An 18,730-nucleotide genomic window follows, 5' to 3' on the forward strand; every position below is an offset into this window, starting at 1 on the left:
CTGAACCCAGACTTCAAAATTAGTTTATCCTTGCCCAATAAAGCACTTCAGGATGGCATTATAACCTTGTAATACACAGTTGAGTAATGTATAATATATGGCAGCTTTATTGAACCTATAAACAAATAGAGCAAAACTGAATGTATAATTTATGTAAACTTTATTTTGTGTAAATTGGGTGAATATTTGAGTAACTTGTATAATATCAGTATTTTGCCTCACATTATGCAGGATACACTGAATGTAGAGTAGATCATCTTCCTGATTATTATTTTTGTATGCGATTGTCAGACTGGGAAATAGTACTGTATTGTAAACCTGAGAGGTGGGATTTTTCAAAAGCTCTCTGTGTCTGCTCCCAATTAATCAGTGACTTAGTGCTTTTGAAAATCCCACCTTATATCATTAAGTTCATACCAGACAGCAGTATGTAGTGCTAGTATTTAATTTATATTAGATAAATTTTGAATATTAACTGTTGATGCCCCAAATTCCGTCCTTTTCAGAAAGCCTTGATTGCTGTCAGTAAGCAGAGTGCCAGGAAACAGAGGGAGTGTTAGCTTTGAGCAGAAGGGGAAATCCACTAGTTTTTCCATTCCAGTAACATTTTCACTTCCTCCTTCAGTTTTTCTGTCTTACTGAAACACAAATTTAATGCATGTTTTCATAAACAATCATAAGAGACTCTCTTCATAAAAGAAATAAATCGTGGTAGTTTTGCTACTGATGTATTTTATTTTAAGGAATCTTTTCTTTTCTTAGATATGCCAGTTAAACTGTTTGAAATGGAGAGATCCAAATAAATGCAAGCCAGACCAGAGCTACAGAAATAGTAATAAAGCTTCCACACATATAGTGTGGACCTCTTTATCCTTTCCATGTTAGTTTATTGTATAAGGCCCTAATCCATGGTAAGCACATGTTTAATTTTGCACATGTGAGTAGTTCCATTTTAATTGTTAAGTTTAGTCCATGTGTAGAATCCGTGTGTAAAGGAACATGGGACAATGGGAATTGTCATACTGGATCAAACCAGTGGTCCATCTTGTCCAGTATTCTATGTTTCACAGCAATGTATAAACCCCCCAAATAGAAATGTTTGTGGTAAACATGCCCATGGGGGAAGTTTCTTTATAACCCCAGGGATATGTGGTTGATAGGTTTCTGAAGCGTGAGGTTTCCTATCTCTTACAAGTTTTCATATAATTTAACGGAACTGCCAATTTCCTTGTTCACACTTCAATTTTTTCCCCTAATTTTTTTCAGTAATATCTTGTGGTACTGAGTTGCACAAGGTTATATGGTTCTATTTTTATTCATTCTTGTATTTAGGTTTCTAAAAATATATTAAAAAGGTGCCAATTTAATACTGTAGGTTCCTTTTAACAGATGAGAGGGAAATAAACCTAAAAAAGCAGTTAACCCCACCTACAGCTCCAACAATAACTGTACCTCTCAGCATGCAACCTCTATTCAAAAGCATGAACATCTGCAAAGTTTTTATATTAGCAGAGAGAAACTAGGACTGCCTGCCTGACCTTTCTTATAATATTAATTGCATTAAACAACCAAGCTTATTTAATTTAGAGAAGACAAATAAGATGTGATAGGATTGAGATGTTCAAAAAATTCCAACATGAGAAAAGATTGTATGCCTTCTCTGTTTTTTTGTTGCCTTTCTTTGAACCTTCTATATTTCTGTCGTATACTTTGAGAGATGGGATGGCCAGAACTGAGCACATTGCTCAAGGTGAGGGTTTACCGTCAATTTATGTAATGGCAGTATGAGGTTTCACTTAATAAAAGGTCTTAATAAAAACCTAAATCTTATTTGGTTTTTGACTACCATTTTACATTGAGCAGAGGTTTTCATTGAGCTGTCAACAAGGGTGCCTATGTCTCTCTCCTGTGTGGTTGATGGCTTCTAAATTAACAGCAAAGTGTAGGAGTAGTTCAAATTGTTCTATCCCACATGCATTTCTTTGCACTGACCTGCCTTGAATTTAATTTGTTTTTATGTTGCCAATTATCTAGCTTTATTAGGTCCTTTAGAAGTTTCTCAGTCTTCTCTAATTGTGACCATTTGGTGTCCTCACAAAACTCTAATGCTAATATTGCTGTATAGTTTGTTTTTGAGCAATATATATATTTCATGCAATATTGATGGTCAAAAGTAATTGTCAAACTGCATGTAACTTGTTAAAAATATTGTTTTAATGGCAAGGAATAAGCTAATAGATGGCTGATCCTTTCTTCCCAGTGAAGTGGGGGGAAGTGACCTGGCATAAAAGTATCCCGAGAACATCTTGAGTTTAATTGAAAAATGTGGTGAGATAAAAGTGTTTTATTGTACGCATGTGTGCTGTTATTGACATGTGTATTGTCATTACCTCTAATTCAGAACTTTCTTGGGGGCCAGTTCAAGACTGTGGGATTAACTCCTCCAGGAAGTAATGACCATCACAATCTGCACCACCTTCCACATCAAGTACAAGGCACATTTATTTTACCTTGTCTTCTCTAGGATAAACATATAGCAACATGCATATTTAAAAAAACAAACCAAATTCTACCCCCTCTTGGTCCCCCACTCCACAAAAACAAACAACCCCCCCCACTCCACTTCTCCCTTAGGGAGAGGATGAGAGAACAAACACAGGACAAGTGTTAATCATATTGCTTAATGCACTACTGGAAAATGGTCAGATGTCAGTGCTGAGCACGGTATAAGAACCTATATAGAGTAGAATGGTAGTTAACTGCAATACGGTAATTTGATGGGAGGTTTTTAATAGTAAGTAGAATTTGTTGCCAGCAAACTTAAGTTATCTTACACCAGTTACAAATTTATCAATCCTGGAGCATAGGTGTGTTTTTAAAAACAATAGCAGTATGTATCCCCAAATGAAATTTTGGCCCTGCTGTTATAAATGAAACGGTAAATTGGATGACCTGTGTGTGTGTGTGTTAGTGTTAGATTTAGTAGTGAAGGTGGAATCCTGCAAGGATAATTCTTATCACAAATATCTACAGTGAATAGCTTCAGAGAAATTTTGTAGAAGTAAGTAAGCTACTAAACTGAAGGGTTACAACAAGCTGGGAAATGATTCATCTATGTTCAAGGTCATAAGCAGGTAATTGTATTGTTTTAGTAAAATAGCATGTCCTATAGATAGGAAACAGTTTATTGTGTGTGCTTAAGTATGAAATAGTAATTATATTGGCTTTAGAATGATATTTGAAAAAACTGGCATAAAAATGTGGAGGTAAGAATAGAAATGATATACATGGTATTCTCTTTAATGACTTTGTGATAGGGAGAGAGGAAAATAGACCAGACATATGAGTTAAGTGTGTTTTTGTATCTTAATATATCTTGCAGAGCCAGTGTTTTGGTACTACGTAAGAGAAGTTTTGAATAAACATGAACTACAGCGCTTCTACTCTCTGAGGACTATTACCACAGATATTGGCAGAGGCCGTGCCTGGCTACGCTGTGCATTAAATGAACATTCTCTGGAAAGATATGTCCATATGCTGCTTGCAGATAAAAATCGACTTAGGTAACTGTATTTAATGACTTAATAATGGAGGAATGCATGCAATTGCAGACTAAGCACTGGCATTTAAAAATGTCTGAAACTAGTAGTAGATGAAGTAGTCCATTTTATTTTAGTTAAACGACTTAGGCCTTGTCTACACTATGAAATTAGGTCGAATTTATAGAAGTCGGTTTTGTAGAAAGCATTTTTATACAGTTGATTGTGTGTCCCCCCCACACAAATGCTCTAAGTGCATGTAGTCGGCGGAGTGTGTCCACAGTACTGAGGCAACCGTCGACTTCCGGAGCGTTGCACTGTGGGTAGCTATCCCACAGTTCCCGCAGTCTCCACTGCCCATTTGAATTCTAGGTAGAAATCCCAATGCCTGATGGGGCTAAAACATTGTCGCGGGTGGTTCTGGGTACATATCATCAGGCCCCCCTTTCCTCCCTCCCTCCCTCCATGAAAGCAAGGGCAGACAATCGTTTTGCACCTTTTTTCTTGAGTTACCTGTGCAGACGCCATACCACGGCAAGCATGGAGCCCACTCAGCTCATTGTCACCGTATGTCTTCTGGGTGCTGGCAGACGTGGTACTGCATTGCTGCACAGCAGCAGTTTATTGCCTTTTGGCAGCAGACAGTGCAGTATGACGGTAGCCGTCGTTGACGTAGTCCAGGGTGCTCTTTTAACCGACCTCGATGAGGTCAGTGGCACCTGGGCAAACATGGGAGTGACTCAGCCAGATCATTTCCCTTTTAAGTTTCGTCTCATGGCAGTTCAGTCCTACTGGCAGTCCTAGTGCACTGTCTTTTAATCTGCAGCCAGCAGAAGACGATGGCCAGCAGTCATACTGCACCGTCTTCTTCCGAGCACCCAGGAGATGATGATGGCTAGCGGTCGTACTGCACAGTCTGCTGCCAGCAAGATGTATAAAGATAGATGACAGAGCTCTGTCAGTGCCGGACGACTGCATGAGCTCAGAGAACATGTCAGCGCGCGTGCGTTTTTCTCACCGCCTTATCTGAGATAGCCTTTGGGACAGAGGAGGGATGCTTGAAACATTTGCAGCTGTTGGAGGAAAAAAAGGGAGTCAAGTATTTAAAAAGATACATTTTACAGAACAATGGCTATACTCTTTCACGGTGAACACTATTCACATTGCATAGCACATGTGATTTTGATACAGGGTCGCATTTTGCATCTTATACTGAGTGCCTGCGGCTTTGGTGTTAGAAATCACACACGCAGGGCCGGGCGACAGAATTTGGCTTGCAGGCGGCCATGGTAAGCCATAGTCTTTCGGCTTCTGCAACCTTCATAACAGCAGCCCCCTCCTTTCCCATACCAAGCAAAGGCCGTTGAGTTGGCCATTTAGTGCTGCGGTTTTCCTGTTAACGTGCAGCAGCAAAAACCAAACTAACCCCCTCCCCCCATCCGATTCTCTGGGATGATCGCTTTTCCCCTCCCCCCACCGCCTGGGTGGTATCAGGGAAGATCCTTGCTAGCCAAACGCGAACAGCTCAGCGCCAATGCCCCACCTCTCCCCTCCCCGCCCGCTTCCCCTGCGTGGCTAACTGCGGGGAGGATTTCTTTTCAGCCACAGGCAAACAGCCCAATAGGAATGGGCACCTCTGAATGTTCCCTTAATTAAATTCCCCTGTTTCAAGCAGGTTACCATGAACGATAACACAGAGAGATAAAGAATGGATGTTGCTTGAATGCCAGCAAACACCGGGACCATACGCTGCCAGGCTGTGTCATGCAATGGTACCAGATTACTTGCTACTAGCATGGCGTGGTAAAGTGTCCTACCATGGAGGACGGAATAAGGCTGCTCTCCCCAGAAACCTTCTGCAAAGGCTTTTAGAGTACCTCCGGGAGAGTTTCATGGAGATGTTCCTAGAGGATTTCCGCTCCATCCCCAGACACGTTAACAGACTTTTCCAGTAGCAGTACTGGCCACGAATGCATCCCAAGTCCTCGGGGCTACTTAATCATTAAAAAACGCTTGCTTTTATAACATGTATTATATTTAAAAAGGTACACTCACCAGACGTCCCTTCTCCGGCTTCGTTGGGTTGGGAGGTTTCAGTCAGGGTGATAAAAGAGATCCTGGCTGTAGGGGAGAACGGTGTGCTTTGTGCTCTCCACAACTTCGTCGTCCTCCTCCTCCTCATTTTCCCCCTCTGCAAAATCCTCAGCCATGGCGGAGAGGACCCCATCATCAGAGTCCACGGACAGGACTCTGGCGGCCCCCCCTAGAATTGCATGCAGCTCAGCGTAGAAGCGGCATGTCTGGGGCTCAGTCCTGGAGCGTCAGTTTAATTCTTTGGTTTTCTGGTATGCTTGTCTGAGCTCCTTAAGTTTCACGCGGCTCTGTGTTGCGTCCCTGATGTAGCCTCTGTCCCTCAGGGCCTCTGAGATTTTTTTGAAATGTTTTGGCATTTCGTCTTTTGGAACGTAGTTCTGATAGCAGGGATTCCTCTCCCCATATAGCTATCAGATCCAGTACCTCCCGTTCGGTCCATGCTGGAGCTCTTTTTCGATTCTGGGACTGCATGGTCACCTGTGCTGATGAGCTCACCTGGCCAAACAGGAAATGAGATTCAAAAGTTCCCGGGACTTTTCCTGTACACCTGGCCAGTGCATCCGAGATCAGAGCGCTGTCCAGAGCGGTCACAATGGTGCACTGTGGGATAGCTTCCGAAGGCCAATACCTTTGAATTGTGTCCACACTAACCCTAATTCGAAAGAGCGATGTCGATTTCAGCGCTAATCCCCTCGGGGAGGAGTACAGAAATCGGTTTTAAGAGCCCTTTATGTCGAAAAAATGGCTTCGTTGTGTGGACGGGTGCAGGGTTAATTCGGATTTAATGCTGCTAAATCCGACATAAACTCGTAGTGTAGACCAGGTCTTAGTATCACACTTCTAACTGCCGTTTTAAATTTTTTGTAGCCAACTGTATACTATACAATTTATTTTATAGTCTGTGATCCAAAACATTCTAAAAATTTCAGTGGCTAGTGCTGAGGATAGGAAATAATGCACAATGGAAAACATAATCCCAACTATACATATAAAATGATGGGGTCTAAATTAATTGTTACTATTCAAGAAAGAGATCTTGCAGTCATTGTGGATAGTTTTCTGAAAACATGCACTCAATGTGAAGCTTCAGTGAAAAAAGCTAACAGAATGTTGTGAATCACTAGGAAAGGGACAGATGATATGATATATATATGGCCTCTGTATAGATTCATTGTACACCCACATCTTGCATATTGCATGCACACCTGGTCACCCCATCTCAAAAAAGATATTTTGGAATTGGAAAAAGTACAGAAAAGGGAAATAAAAATGATTATGGGTATGGAACAGCTTCCATATGTGGAGAGATTAATAAGATTGGGACTATTCAGCTTGGAAAAGATACGACTAAGGGGGGGATGGGATAAAGGTCTATAAAATCAGGACTGGTGTGGAGAAAGTAAATAAGGAAGTGTTATTTATTCTCTCTCATAACACAAGAACTAGGGGTTACCAAATAAAATTAATAGGCAGCAGGTTAAAAACAAAAGGAAGTATTTCTTCACACAACACAACTTGTGAAACTCTTTGTCAGAGAATGTTGGGAAGGCCAAGATCATAGCAGGGTTAAAAAAAGAACTAGATAAGTTCATGGAGAATAGGTCCATCAATGACTATTAGCCAGGATGGGCAGGGATGGTGTCCCTAGCCTCTGTTTGCCAGAAGCTGGAATTGGGCCACAGGGGATGATTACTAGATGATTGCCTGTTCTTTTCATTCCCTCTGAAGCGCCTGACATTGGCCACTGTCAGAAGACAGGAGACTAGGCTATATGGACCATTGGTCTGATCGAGTACGGCTGTTAAGTTTTTATGATTTTGGACTCAGGATTCAGGGCTCTGTCAGACTTAAAGGAAGCCATTTAATCACTGTGTCTCAACTTATTTGTAAAAAGGGTCTAGTGTGCTATAGAAGTGTTAAGGAATAATTTAACGTGCACTTTGTAATCGTCAGATGAAAGGCACTATGGAAGTGTGTAACGTTATTGATATTACATTTAATCACATTCAGTTCTATATGACATACTTTTGTCCTTTTCTCCAACCTGCTTAGAACCTCCTGTAGCTGAAGATTCTCAGCAATATCTGTTATCCTTCCAATGGCTGTCATCCATAGATTTTTGGGCCTTATCCTACTCCTGTTGAATTCAATAGAAAGATTTCCTTTTAATAACAAACAGTTTGCTCCCCTTTCTAAATCACTTTATGGGTGTAGCAAGCAAGATCATTCCGAGCAGTAAGCTGTGGGGGACCCACTTTTCGACTCAATAGAAAAAGATTTCCTTCCATCTGCTCTGACTTCCTCTAGCCTTCCTGCTAGCTAATTAACATTCCACATCTGAAATCTTTCACAAACGCCTTCAGTTTTTTACTTAACCTTCAAGTTTTTTATTTGGTATCTTATCAAATGTCTAAGAGAAGTATTGTTATTTGTACAGTGGTAGTGCCTATACAGAATAAAGAAAGAGATAGATAGATTCAGGGTTATGATAGTGTGACCCAGGGACTCCTTGATGCCAACTGGGAGAGGGCCTGGGGTACAGAGATACCCTGGATTCACCGAAAGAATGACGTTCAAGGTCTTTAGCGACAGACTGTGTCACAGTGGTCATAATCATTGTGAGATGTATATATGGAAAATATGCGAAGAGTTATGTGTAAATATGCTGAAAGTTATGTTCTCTAGCCTTGTAGTTAAAGGCGGATAACTCAAAGGTAGCATGCTTTGAGACAAACTTCTCCAAACATCTCCCCCTGGTGGACCACTGTGTATTGTGTGTCTTGCAACAGATGTCTGTTAGCATACTGAGTCAAATGCTAATGAAAAGCTTGTGGAGACTTCATAAGGAAATGAACAGGAAGAGGTAAATAGTGAGGGGTGGGATGGGAACCTTCTTTTCTGATGAAGATCAAAAGTCTGATCTGGTATATCTGTTTAACTATTTGTTTCTAGTTTCAGAGTGGTAGCTGTGTTAGTTTGTATTAGCAAAAACAATGAGGAGTCCTTGGGGTATCTTAGAGACTAATAAATTTTTCTGGGCATAAGCTTTCGTGGGCTAGAACCCACTTCATCAGATGCATGGAGTGGAAAATACAGGAGCAGGCATAAATACATGAAAAGATGTGAATTGCTTTGCAAAGTGTGAGGTTGGTCTAACGAGACAATTCAGTTGACACCAGGATACCAAGGGAGGAAGAATAACTTTCGAGGTGTAATGAGAGTGGCTCATTTCAAACAGTTGACAAGAAGGTGTGAGTCACTGTAGGGGGGAAATTAGTTCTGGGGAAATTAGGTTTAGGTTTTATAATGACCCAACCACTCCGAGTCTTTATTCGGGCCTAATCTGATGGTGTCCAGTTTGCAAATTAATTCTGGTTCTGCAGTTTCACATTGGAGTCTATTTTTGAAGTTTTTTGTTGAAAGAATTGCAGCTTGTAGGTCTGTTGTTGAGTGACCAGGGAGATTGAAGTGGTGTTCTATTGGTTTTTGAATGTTATGATTCTTGATGTCAGATTTGTGTACATTTATTCTTTTGTGTAGAGACTGTCCGGTTTGGCCAATGTACATGGCAGAGGAGCCATGATGGCACATCAAGCCCACGAAAGCTTATGTCCAAATAAATTTGTTAGTCTCTAAGGTGCAACAATGACTCCTTGTTATTTGTTTCTAATATACTTATTTACTATCATTTGAATCTCTGTTCTTTGGTTATAGTGGAAACAAGAATAAGTTTATTAACGTATCAGAGTGCTGTGGGTTAAGCAGAGTTGTGATCATGAGAGGAATCAAATACCTTGGTATATACTATTCCTTTGAGAGTGGAGAATCTGAGAGTTCTGTGAGTGTTTGGTGGACTAACGTCTGGGCACTCCAGAGGGACATTCAGAGGACTCAGGGATTCATATGAGCCTATTGCTAACCTGCACAGATAGGCTTCTGGAGACCTGGAAGACAGTGTGTGTGTTGCCAGAGGCTGTTGGAATCAGGGAGCTGATCCACAGCAGGCATAGACCTCACACCAAGGGCAGGTGGTAGCAAGATGCCTCACAACCCTGGGTACCTCCCCTGGGAAGCATCACAGACAGGAAAAGGCTGGGTTCAGACAGGAGAAATCATGTATAGATCAAATAGTAGCATATCTTGAAAGACCTGTTGATAGTGATAGTCGCTGTGTTAAATGAATTATAAAGATTTCAAAAATGCCTTTGGAACAGAGGATTGAACAGTTTTATGGAAGTTGCTATGCCATTATGTAATCCTTCAAAAATGTGTGAACATTCAGATCTATTATGACTAAGGATATGATTCTGTCACTGATTCCATGACTTTCTGGGACCTCTGTGACTTCTTCCAGGGCAGGGCTGGAGCAGCTGTCAGCCCTGGGGCTGTTAGAGCAGCAGCCTCCGGGCTGAAGCAGCAGCTGGGGTTGGGTCAGCCACTGGGGCTGGAGAAGCGGCAGTCAGACCCTGCCGCAGTAGTAGCCTTGGGGCAGCTGGCCGGTGGTCAGTCCTTGAGCTGCTGGCTGGTGGTCAGCCTCCCTGGGGCTGGAAAAGCACCGGATTAGGGCAGCTGCTGGGGGTCAGCCCCCAGCAGCACTTGGTTGTTAATCCCCCTTCCCTCAGGGTATTTTTAGTGAAAGTCAGGGACAGGTTGTGGGCTTCTGTGAATTTTTGTGTGTTGCCTGTGACCTGTTCCTGTCTCTTAGTAAAAACACCAGTGACAGAATCTTAACCTTAATTATGACATGCCAGGAAACACACAACAGTGAATTGACTTAACCATTCAAGGTTACTATGGGCATCAGAAAAGGATGTCTTGTGTCATCCATGATCTCTTTATTGATAGTCGATTGGGTAATGAGAGACTACAGAACAACCAAGGGGCATATAATGGACTTCCACACTGAAGTTAGAGGACCTTGACTTTGCAGATTACATCAATTTGCTATCCCATACCCATCAAGAGATGCAAGCCAAAACAAATGATCCTGGCCTATGCACATAGGTTGCAAATCAACACAGAGGAAACAAAAACCATAAGGATCAACACAACAAAAAACACCAATAATACTTTCTAAGACTGACTTAGAAGAAGTCTGATAGTTCACATATCTTGGCAGCCTAGTAAGACATTAAAGCCAGAACAGTGAAATCCAGAAATGCCAAAGCTGATCTGGAAAAACAGAAATCTTGCCCTCTGAACTAAACTTCGAATATTTAACGTGATTATGAAATGAGTTTTACTATACAGTGCTGAAACGTGAAGTCTTGTTAAGACCTTGATGAAAACTTGGAGTTTAGACAGTAATAGCTGTCTTAGACAAATCCTCTATATCAGATGTCGAGAAAAAAATCACAAAGAAAGAACTCTGGAGGAGGACAAAACAGAAACTGATAGGACAGGAAATTATGGAATGAAAATGGAGGTGTCTAGGACATACATGCAAGAAAGACCCCAATAACATGATGAGACAGGCATTGGACTGAAATCTCCACTGGAAGAGATGATGAGGCAGATGCAGGATAACAAACATGGACATGCACAATAGAAGCAGAATTGAAAGCTGTCAAAATGACATTGGAAGACGTTAAGATTGCAGCAGGAGACGGGAAAAGATGGAAGGCAGCCGTTAAGGCCTTGTGTTCTGCATGGGGTGGAGGTAAGGGAGAGAGCAAGCTCCCGAACGAGCCTAAATGCCCTAGTCAGGATTGGGCACCATTCTTCTGGGTACTGTACATACACATTATATGACAGTCCTTGATCTGAAGAGTCAAAATCTAAATAAACAACACAGATAATTAGTAGACATGCAAAATGTTACAAACTACAAAATTCTGTTTTCTTCCCTTTATTTATTTTATTTTACAGTTTATAAGAATGCAGTCTTAATTTTTTGCCCCAATAAATTTTTTGCTATCCCATTCTTTAACCATCCATTTAATGTGTAATGATAGCGTATGGTGCTTGCTAAGGAAAGGTTTAGCCCAACATGTTTAGTTAACAGTCTCTTGCCTATTACTTACAGGAATCACATCAACCTCTCTTTGATTCTTTAGTGCCTTTACATCCAGGTTGAGTAAGGCCTAAATAATTTGCTTGGTCCTGATCGTTCATTGCTCAACAGCTCAGTTTTTTTACACAGGGGATCTTGCTCTGTTCTGATTATTTGTTTATATCTATCCTTCCTAACTTGATCCAAAATGGTTTGGTAGCTATAGGTGAAAGTATGGCAACTACATGGATATGCAGTGATAAGTGATATGGCTGTTAATATAGCTGTTTATCCAGAAGTAATTGCTAGTATTACTATAAACTTAGTCTTACAGCAAAGATTCCTGATCTGAATGACTTGCATCTTATTAGAAAATGCGAAGGTCAAAGGCAGGCTATTTCATTTAACTCCCAGTATTCACTGGTATACAACTCACATTTGAATAGGCTTCACTGCTTTTAGTTTAGAATTGCCTAGAGTTTATATTACTCTTCCTCCCATCCAGTGCATATCAGGCTCTTTAAAGGCCACTGCAGTTTGTATTTGGATCAGCTGACGTATCTGGGCCTATGTGCAGCTGATATGTCCATGTTTCCTCTTTTCAAAAACAATGTATGTTAAATAAAGAGTATGCAGCAATGTGGCTTTATCTTTCAATCTATAGTGTCTTCTATGAAGACTGGTCTTTTATGATGGATGAAGAACGTTCTAGTATGATCCCTACGATGGCAGCTGGTAAGCCTGGACATTTTAAGGCAAACTCTGAATGATACTGTTGTGAGAGAGACTTCATTTTTGGGATGTGCTTATTTCTGTCGTAATTGCAAAGCACTTCGTAAAATAATGAGTTGGGTGCTGTTGGTGAGACAAGTGCTGGTTCATTTTATGTACTCAGAAATGGGCATTCATAACATTGGATATTGGCACCAGCTTAAATTACAGAGGGAGTACTGAGGTTTTGTATGTCTCTACGTGGTGGAAATACTTTGTGTGGGAGCTTTAACTTTTTGCTTACAAACCTTTATCTTTAAAAATTGTAGTTTATATTGCTGTATTAGTACACCAGCAAAAAAGAAAATAATTAGGAGATGTTATTCATAAGAGGACTGACTTTTTTTTTTTTAACAGCAAAACAACTTAAAGCAGCATTTTGACAATGTGTGCAATGCAGTAGGCTTACTTGACTGCATACTATTTCTTGAATTGCATCTAAGATCATAGGGAATTGAACTTTGGTCTGGCAAGTCCAAGTTAATGTTCTAGCCACTGGACCATCCTTCCTCTGTGTAATGTTCCTTCTTATTTATTTTTATTACATTAATGCCTAAAAGTCATAGTCATGGCCTAGGACTCCATTGTACTAGCCACTGTACAAGCAACAAAAAAGACAGTCTGTGCCCCCAAAGAGTTTACAGTCTCAGTATAAAAAAAGAGCCAACAGGTGGATAGGGAACAGTCGTACAGGGAAACAAAGACAGTATTGGTCAACATGATAGGCAGTGGTCTCTGCAAACCAGCAGTCTACCTGTTGTCGAGGTGTGTTTTTTATTTTTTTTTTTTTGTAGGCATTACAACAAAGGAGAATTTTTGAGAAGGATTTTCAAGGAGGGTAATGAGTTAGTTTTGCGGATATTTATTGAGAGCTCCTCCTAAACATCAGGGGCAGCATGGGAGAGAGCACAGAGATGCTTGTGAGAAAATGTATGGGTCGATCATAGGCGAGCATCAACATCTTAATAGTGAATGCAAGATCATAGGTAGCATTCAGATAGACCCTGAAGGGCCTTGGAAGTGATGACAAGCAGCTTATGTTGGATGTGATAGAGCTGGTGGAAGGATGTAAAGAGAGGGATGACATGGTCAAAGCAACAAGCTAGGAAAATGATCTTTGTAGCAGCATTCTGAATGGATGTAAATTGGGCAAGATTGTATTTGTGAAAGGCAGAAAGAATGATGTTGGAGTGATTGAAATGCTAGTTGAGAGCTTGGATGAGAATTTTTAGCTGCATGGATGGATAAGAAAGGCCATATCTTAGAGATGTAATACATAAAGAATTGGCAAGATTTAGATATAGCCTAGATGTGAGGACCTAGAGAGAGTTCCAAGTTGAAGATGATGCTCACATTAGGAGCCTAAGTGACAGGCAGGTGGAGGTGTTGTCCACAGTGATCAATAAAGGAATTAGTGGGGATGGTTGGAGGAGGGATATGATTAAGAACTCTGTTTTAGCCATGTTAAGCTTTGGGTGATGGCTAGACATTCACAAGGCAATGTCAGAGAGACAGGATGATATTTTAATTGGACAGAAGGAGACAGGTCCAGAGGAGAGAGGTAGATCTGTGAGTCATCAGCACAGATCTTCCACTATGTCATATTTGAGATAGTATGTGATTAGTGAATTACAGAAGGAGGCAGTGTTAAAATCTACTCTTCATTGTGGATTTATTTTTACACTTCCTCATTGCAGCCTTAATGTTCTATTAATTTCGTTTGTGTATGAAATATCATTGCAAATACGCACTCAGTTATGTTATTGTATGGTTTTTCTTTTTGCTTTATCTATAGGTCTGAACTCCATTCTTTTTGCAATCAACATCGACAACAAGGACTTAAATGGGCAGAGCAAATGCACTCCTACCGTCTCTGATCTTTTAAAAGAATCCACACAAAATGTAACCTCATTGTTGAAGGAATCCACCCAAGGTGTTAGCAGCCTTCTAAGAGAGATAACAGCATCCTCTGCTGTTTCCATTTTAATAAAACCCGATCAAGACTCTGACCCACTTCCAGTTCTATCAAAGAATGTTAGTGTTGGTAAGCATTTTGGGGATACTAACATAATTAAAAAGTATATAAAGTGCTCAAATATTTAATTTTTTTAAATTAAGGAAGACTCTAAAAGAATAAATTATTTAAATCATTAAAGGTATTTGTTACACATAATTTAAATATATTATAATTCAGATATATAATTATATAATTTAAATATTATTCTATTAAAACTGGTAGGTTCATTTTTAAGAAAAGTACTTTGGAAATGTTGGTGTGAGGGAAAATGAAAAGCTCTTCTGTATAATGGATATGTGCATTGTGCTATTTGTATATCTGGGAGCAGAAAATTATAATCTTTTGAAGACTGTTTGGGATTTTCACTTGAAATTTGTTATGGCACACTTCTAAATCATTGTAAAATACCTGGCAGATGCTACTTGGCCTTCCTGTATCACATATGATACATTATAGCTCAAAGATATCTCATCATGGAATAGGGATTATAAAGTATAATTCTATAGTATGAGACAATATATACATGTTTAAGAAAAGTTTTGTTAATGAGTTCCAATAGTTCATGGATTAGGGACCCAATCTTATGGGGTTCCAGGGGCTTCTGTATAGATTATTTAGGTTTAATCTTTCTATCTACCCAATGCGATTAGTGCTCAAACTAGAAGATACTATCAGAAATGCTTAGTTTTGCAGTTCTTAAACTGGATTTGTGTCTCCCGAGAGAACATGCTTGTTAACAGCAAAAATGTTTTTAAATAAATAAATAATATATAGAGATGAGAAATAACAGACCTCAAACCTATTGTCCCTCTGCAAATTTGCGTACACAGAGTCAATCCTTTACCTTTCTCTAAAAGTGCAAAGTTTCAAAAAGTTCAATGAATAGAAGCTTGTTGTGGGCGGAATAGATCTGGACAAGGAGAAGAAGTCTGGAGATAAATGTGAGAAGGGACGGACAGGCAGTAGAAACAAAAGTGAAACTGTTTGAGCAGCATATTCCAGAAGTCTTGAGGTCTTTGAGTGTAGCCTTCACTGATTTTAGATCTACCATACCATTCTCTCACTAGAAGGGAAAACCTATAATGGCAGCAGGCCGTAAAAGAGACCTAATTTGGGAATTATTTTAAAGAAGTTCCTCTACCTGTTGGTAAGACAGGTGTGCGTGCAAAATGCAAACAGTGCAACAAAGAAATGCAAGGCCGGGTTTCGCGAATGAAACAACATCATGAGAAGTGTTCCCTCTCAGGAGGAAGCTGCGTTGAAGATGATGAAAGGAACATGTCTGAACATGCAGGATCTTCAGGTTGGTAAACTTTTTGCGTACTTCTTTCTTAACGACTGCCTGTCTTCCTTCTGGACTATTCTTGAATTCTCATGTTTGAGCAAAAAATGTAGTTGTTACTCTATGGTACTATCATTTTAGATGCAGTTGTGATAAAAAAATAAATAGCTGAAATAGGCAGATCTTCCTTTTACAATTTCACCTTTAAAGTAGTAATGAGTGTCAGTGAATGCAATGAGTAATACTAAATGAACAGTATGGTGGTAATAATTAAATAACTGTATTGACTTATTTTGTTTAGGAGAATCCATCCTCAACATACAGGATTCCGAAGACTATCCACGTTCAAGATCACCATAATTTTCTATAGTTTCAGAATTATCTGCCAATGATCGTGTTTCAGTCACATCATGTATGTCACATAGCCAGAGTATATCACTTGTAGCAAAAAGAAAAAAAAATCTCCATCATCCAGAAACAACCATAGATAAGTTTGTGATAAGAACCAGCAGATTATATAAAGAGGTAATGGATGAAAAAATTGCCTGGTTTGTTTATGCAACAAACTACTTTCTGTGTGATTGAGAACCCACACTTCATTTACATGGTTCAGTCATTAAGACCAGGAAACAGTCCACCCAACAGAGCAGGCAAATTGCTGGATTAAGTGTATGAAAGAGAAACTGAGCAGTGTGCAAAAGGTTAGAGGATAAAATTGTTAACCTGAGTCTTGATGGGTGAGCAATGTTCATAATGATCCTGTTGTATGTGCTTGCGTAACAATAGAAGAATGGAATGTCTTCCTTACAGAAACAATTGATACATCAGGAAATGCTCACACAGCAGAATGCTTACAAGAAGGAGCTGTAAAAGCTATAACAAACTGTGAAAAGAAATTCAAATGTCTAGTACACAGCTTGGTCACAGACAATGCTGCAAAAGTATGCAAGATGAGAAGAAATTATTTTGAAGAGAGTCCCAAGCTAATAACATACAGTTGCATTGCTCATTTGATGTACCTCCTAGCCAAAGACTTCAGTGTTCCAGAAATAAAGGCTAATGTTGAAATTTCAAAATACTTCCGTAACAGCCACTTTGCAGCAGCTGCTCTGAAAAAAATGGGAGGAACCAAGCTAACTCTCCCACAAGACGTGCGATGGAACTCAGTATATCTAGAAGTGGCCTAATCTGACAACAGTTTGTGAATAAATTTGTGAAAAAATAGATGGCACTGTCACAGCCAAAGTTCTCAACACTGGGCTTAAGAGAAATGTTGAACATATGCTGAGTACCCTGAAGCCTATTTCTGTAGCCTTGAACAAAATTCAGGGAAATAGCTGTTTTATTGCTGACGCTGTTGAAATTTGGAAGGAACTGAGTGAGATCTTAAAAAGAGAAATATGCAATGACAGAGTTAAATTACAAGCATTAAAAAATCAAATGGGACAAGCACTATCTCTAGCTCATTTTCTTGCAAATATTCTCAATACTTGGTACCAGGGTAAAACCTTAACTGCTGAAGAAGAGGAGTTGGCTATGACATGGACATCCAGCAATCATTTTTCCATAATGTCAGCTATAATAAACTTCAGCGCTAAGGGTGAACCATTCAAGAAATATATGTTTGCTGATGATGTTTTAAAGAAAGTCACACCAGTGAACTGGTGGAAGTCACTTAAGCACTTGGATTCCAAGACTGTTGAAGTGATAATCTCACATTTAACAGCAGTAGCTTTTTTTGCTGGTGTAGAAAGAATATTTTCTTCCTTTGGACTAATTCATTCCAAATTGAGAAATCGTTTGGGATCTGAAAAAGCAGGAAAGCTTGTTTTTCTTTTCCAGATTATGAACAAACAGGAAAATGAAGGTGAAGACGACTGAGTTAGCTGCAGAAGCCGATATTTTAAGTTTCTCATGTTCACGTGGCTGACAGTTGATTTAGTTTTTTTTTTAAATTTTCATTTATTTTAGTTAAAACCAATTTTAACAAAAACAAACCTGATTTTAAAAAACTTGAATGTTTAATTAAATTCAAAAATTCATATGCTTGTTTTTAAAAAATGTTATATGTTTGCTGTTGCAGAAAAAAATCCAGAATACATAACGTTGTTGTTTTAGTTAAATAAAACAATTTAAATGTCTGTCTGGTGATGTTCTCCTCCTAATACAGCATGGCAAGAAAATCCTCCAAATATTAATGATGAACCTGTTGAATTGGAGATAGTTCACCTCTCAATGACTTCATAAATATCTGCTTCAATTACCTTTGGTAAATGAAATAACCAATCATTCATTTTCTGATATAGCTGTAAAACTAATCTGAAAAGATTTCAAAATAAATCACTTAAAATGTATAGTATGTACCTTCTAAAAATGAAACCTACATCTGTCTCTGAGTTGTGAAGAATGTGTGTTAAGGTTATAACAATCAACAAGAATGCACTTTTATGTAGAAATCCATGATTAAATCGAGTTTTCCTGACTAGTGATTTAAATCATGAGTTAAATCAAATCCACCCTGCCTTCTAGATCAAAAGGGGAAGGCAGAAAACTGTAATATTAGTTTAGCTGAATGGTATAGAGGTGAGTGTGTGTGTGTGTGTGTGAGAGAGAGAGAGAGAGAGAGAGAGAGAGAGATATGGGTGGGGTGGGGTGGGTGGAATGGGGGCAAGGGACAAAATGAGAAATTTCCAAATATATATTGAACTTTTCTTTCTCTGAGAGAGTTCCAGTATGCTACCACAAACAAATATTAACTCCATCCCCCCACCTCCTCAAAAACAGCTCTTCAAAGTCGAAGCCATTTAGTTAGGGGTCCTTTAAATAAACTGCTTAACAGGTTCAAAAGTACATTTAAAGGTAAAGAATATAAACCCATGAGGTTTTATAAGTATTCTACGGTCTGTCACTAATCTTGTCTGAGACTCAGGGTGGGTGAGGTAAAATCTTTTATTGGACCAACTTCTGTTGGTGAAAGAGACAAGCTTTGTTTAGCTCTGTGTAGCTCCAAAGCTTATCTTTTTCACCAACAGAAG

At 39.4% G+C, this 18,730-nt stretch overlaps 1 protein-coding gene across 1 annotated transcript in view; it reads left to right on the forward strand.

The window, feature by feature from the left end:
• The window catches only part of SNX29 (sorting nexin 29), a 441,491-nt gene that overhangs the window by 27,444 nt on the left and 395,317 nt on the right, over positions 1-18,730 (forward strand). The window contains exons 5-7 of the mRNA XM_074965421.1: positions 3,383-3,563; positions 12,290-12,360; positions 14,192-14,440. Coding sequence (XP_074821522.1) covers positions 3,383-3,563; positions 12,290-12,360; positions 14,192-14,440 — 501 coding nt within the window. The remainder of the gene's footprint in view (positions 1-3,382; positions 3,564-12,289; positions 12,361-14,191; positions 14,441-18,730) is intronic.

The sequence above is a fragment of the Natator depressus genome, chromosome 10 (assembly GCF_965152275.1).
Source record: "Natator depressus isolate rNatDep1 chromosome 10, rNatDep2.hap1, whole genome shotgun sequence".
NCBI classification, from domain to species: Eukaryota; Metazoa; Chordata; order Testudines; family Cheloniidae; genus Natator; species Natator depressus.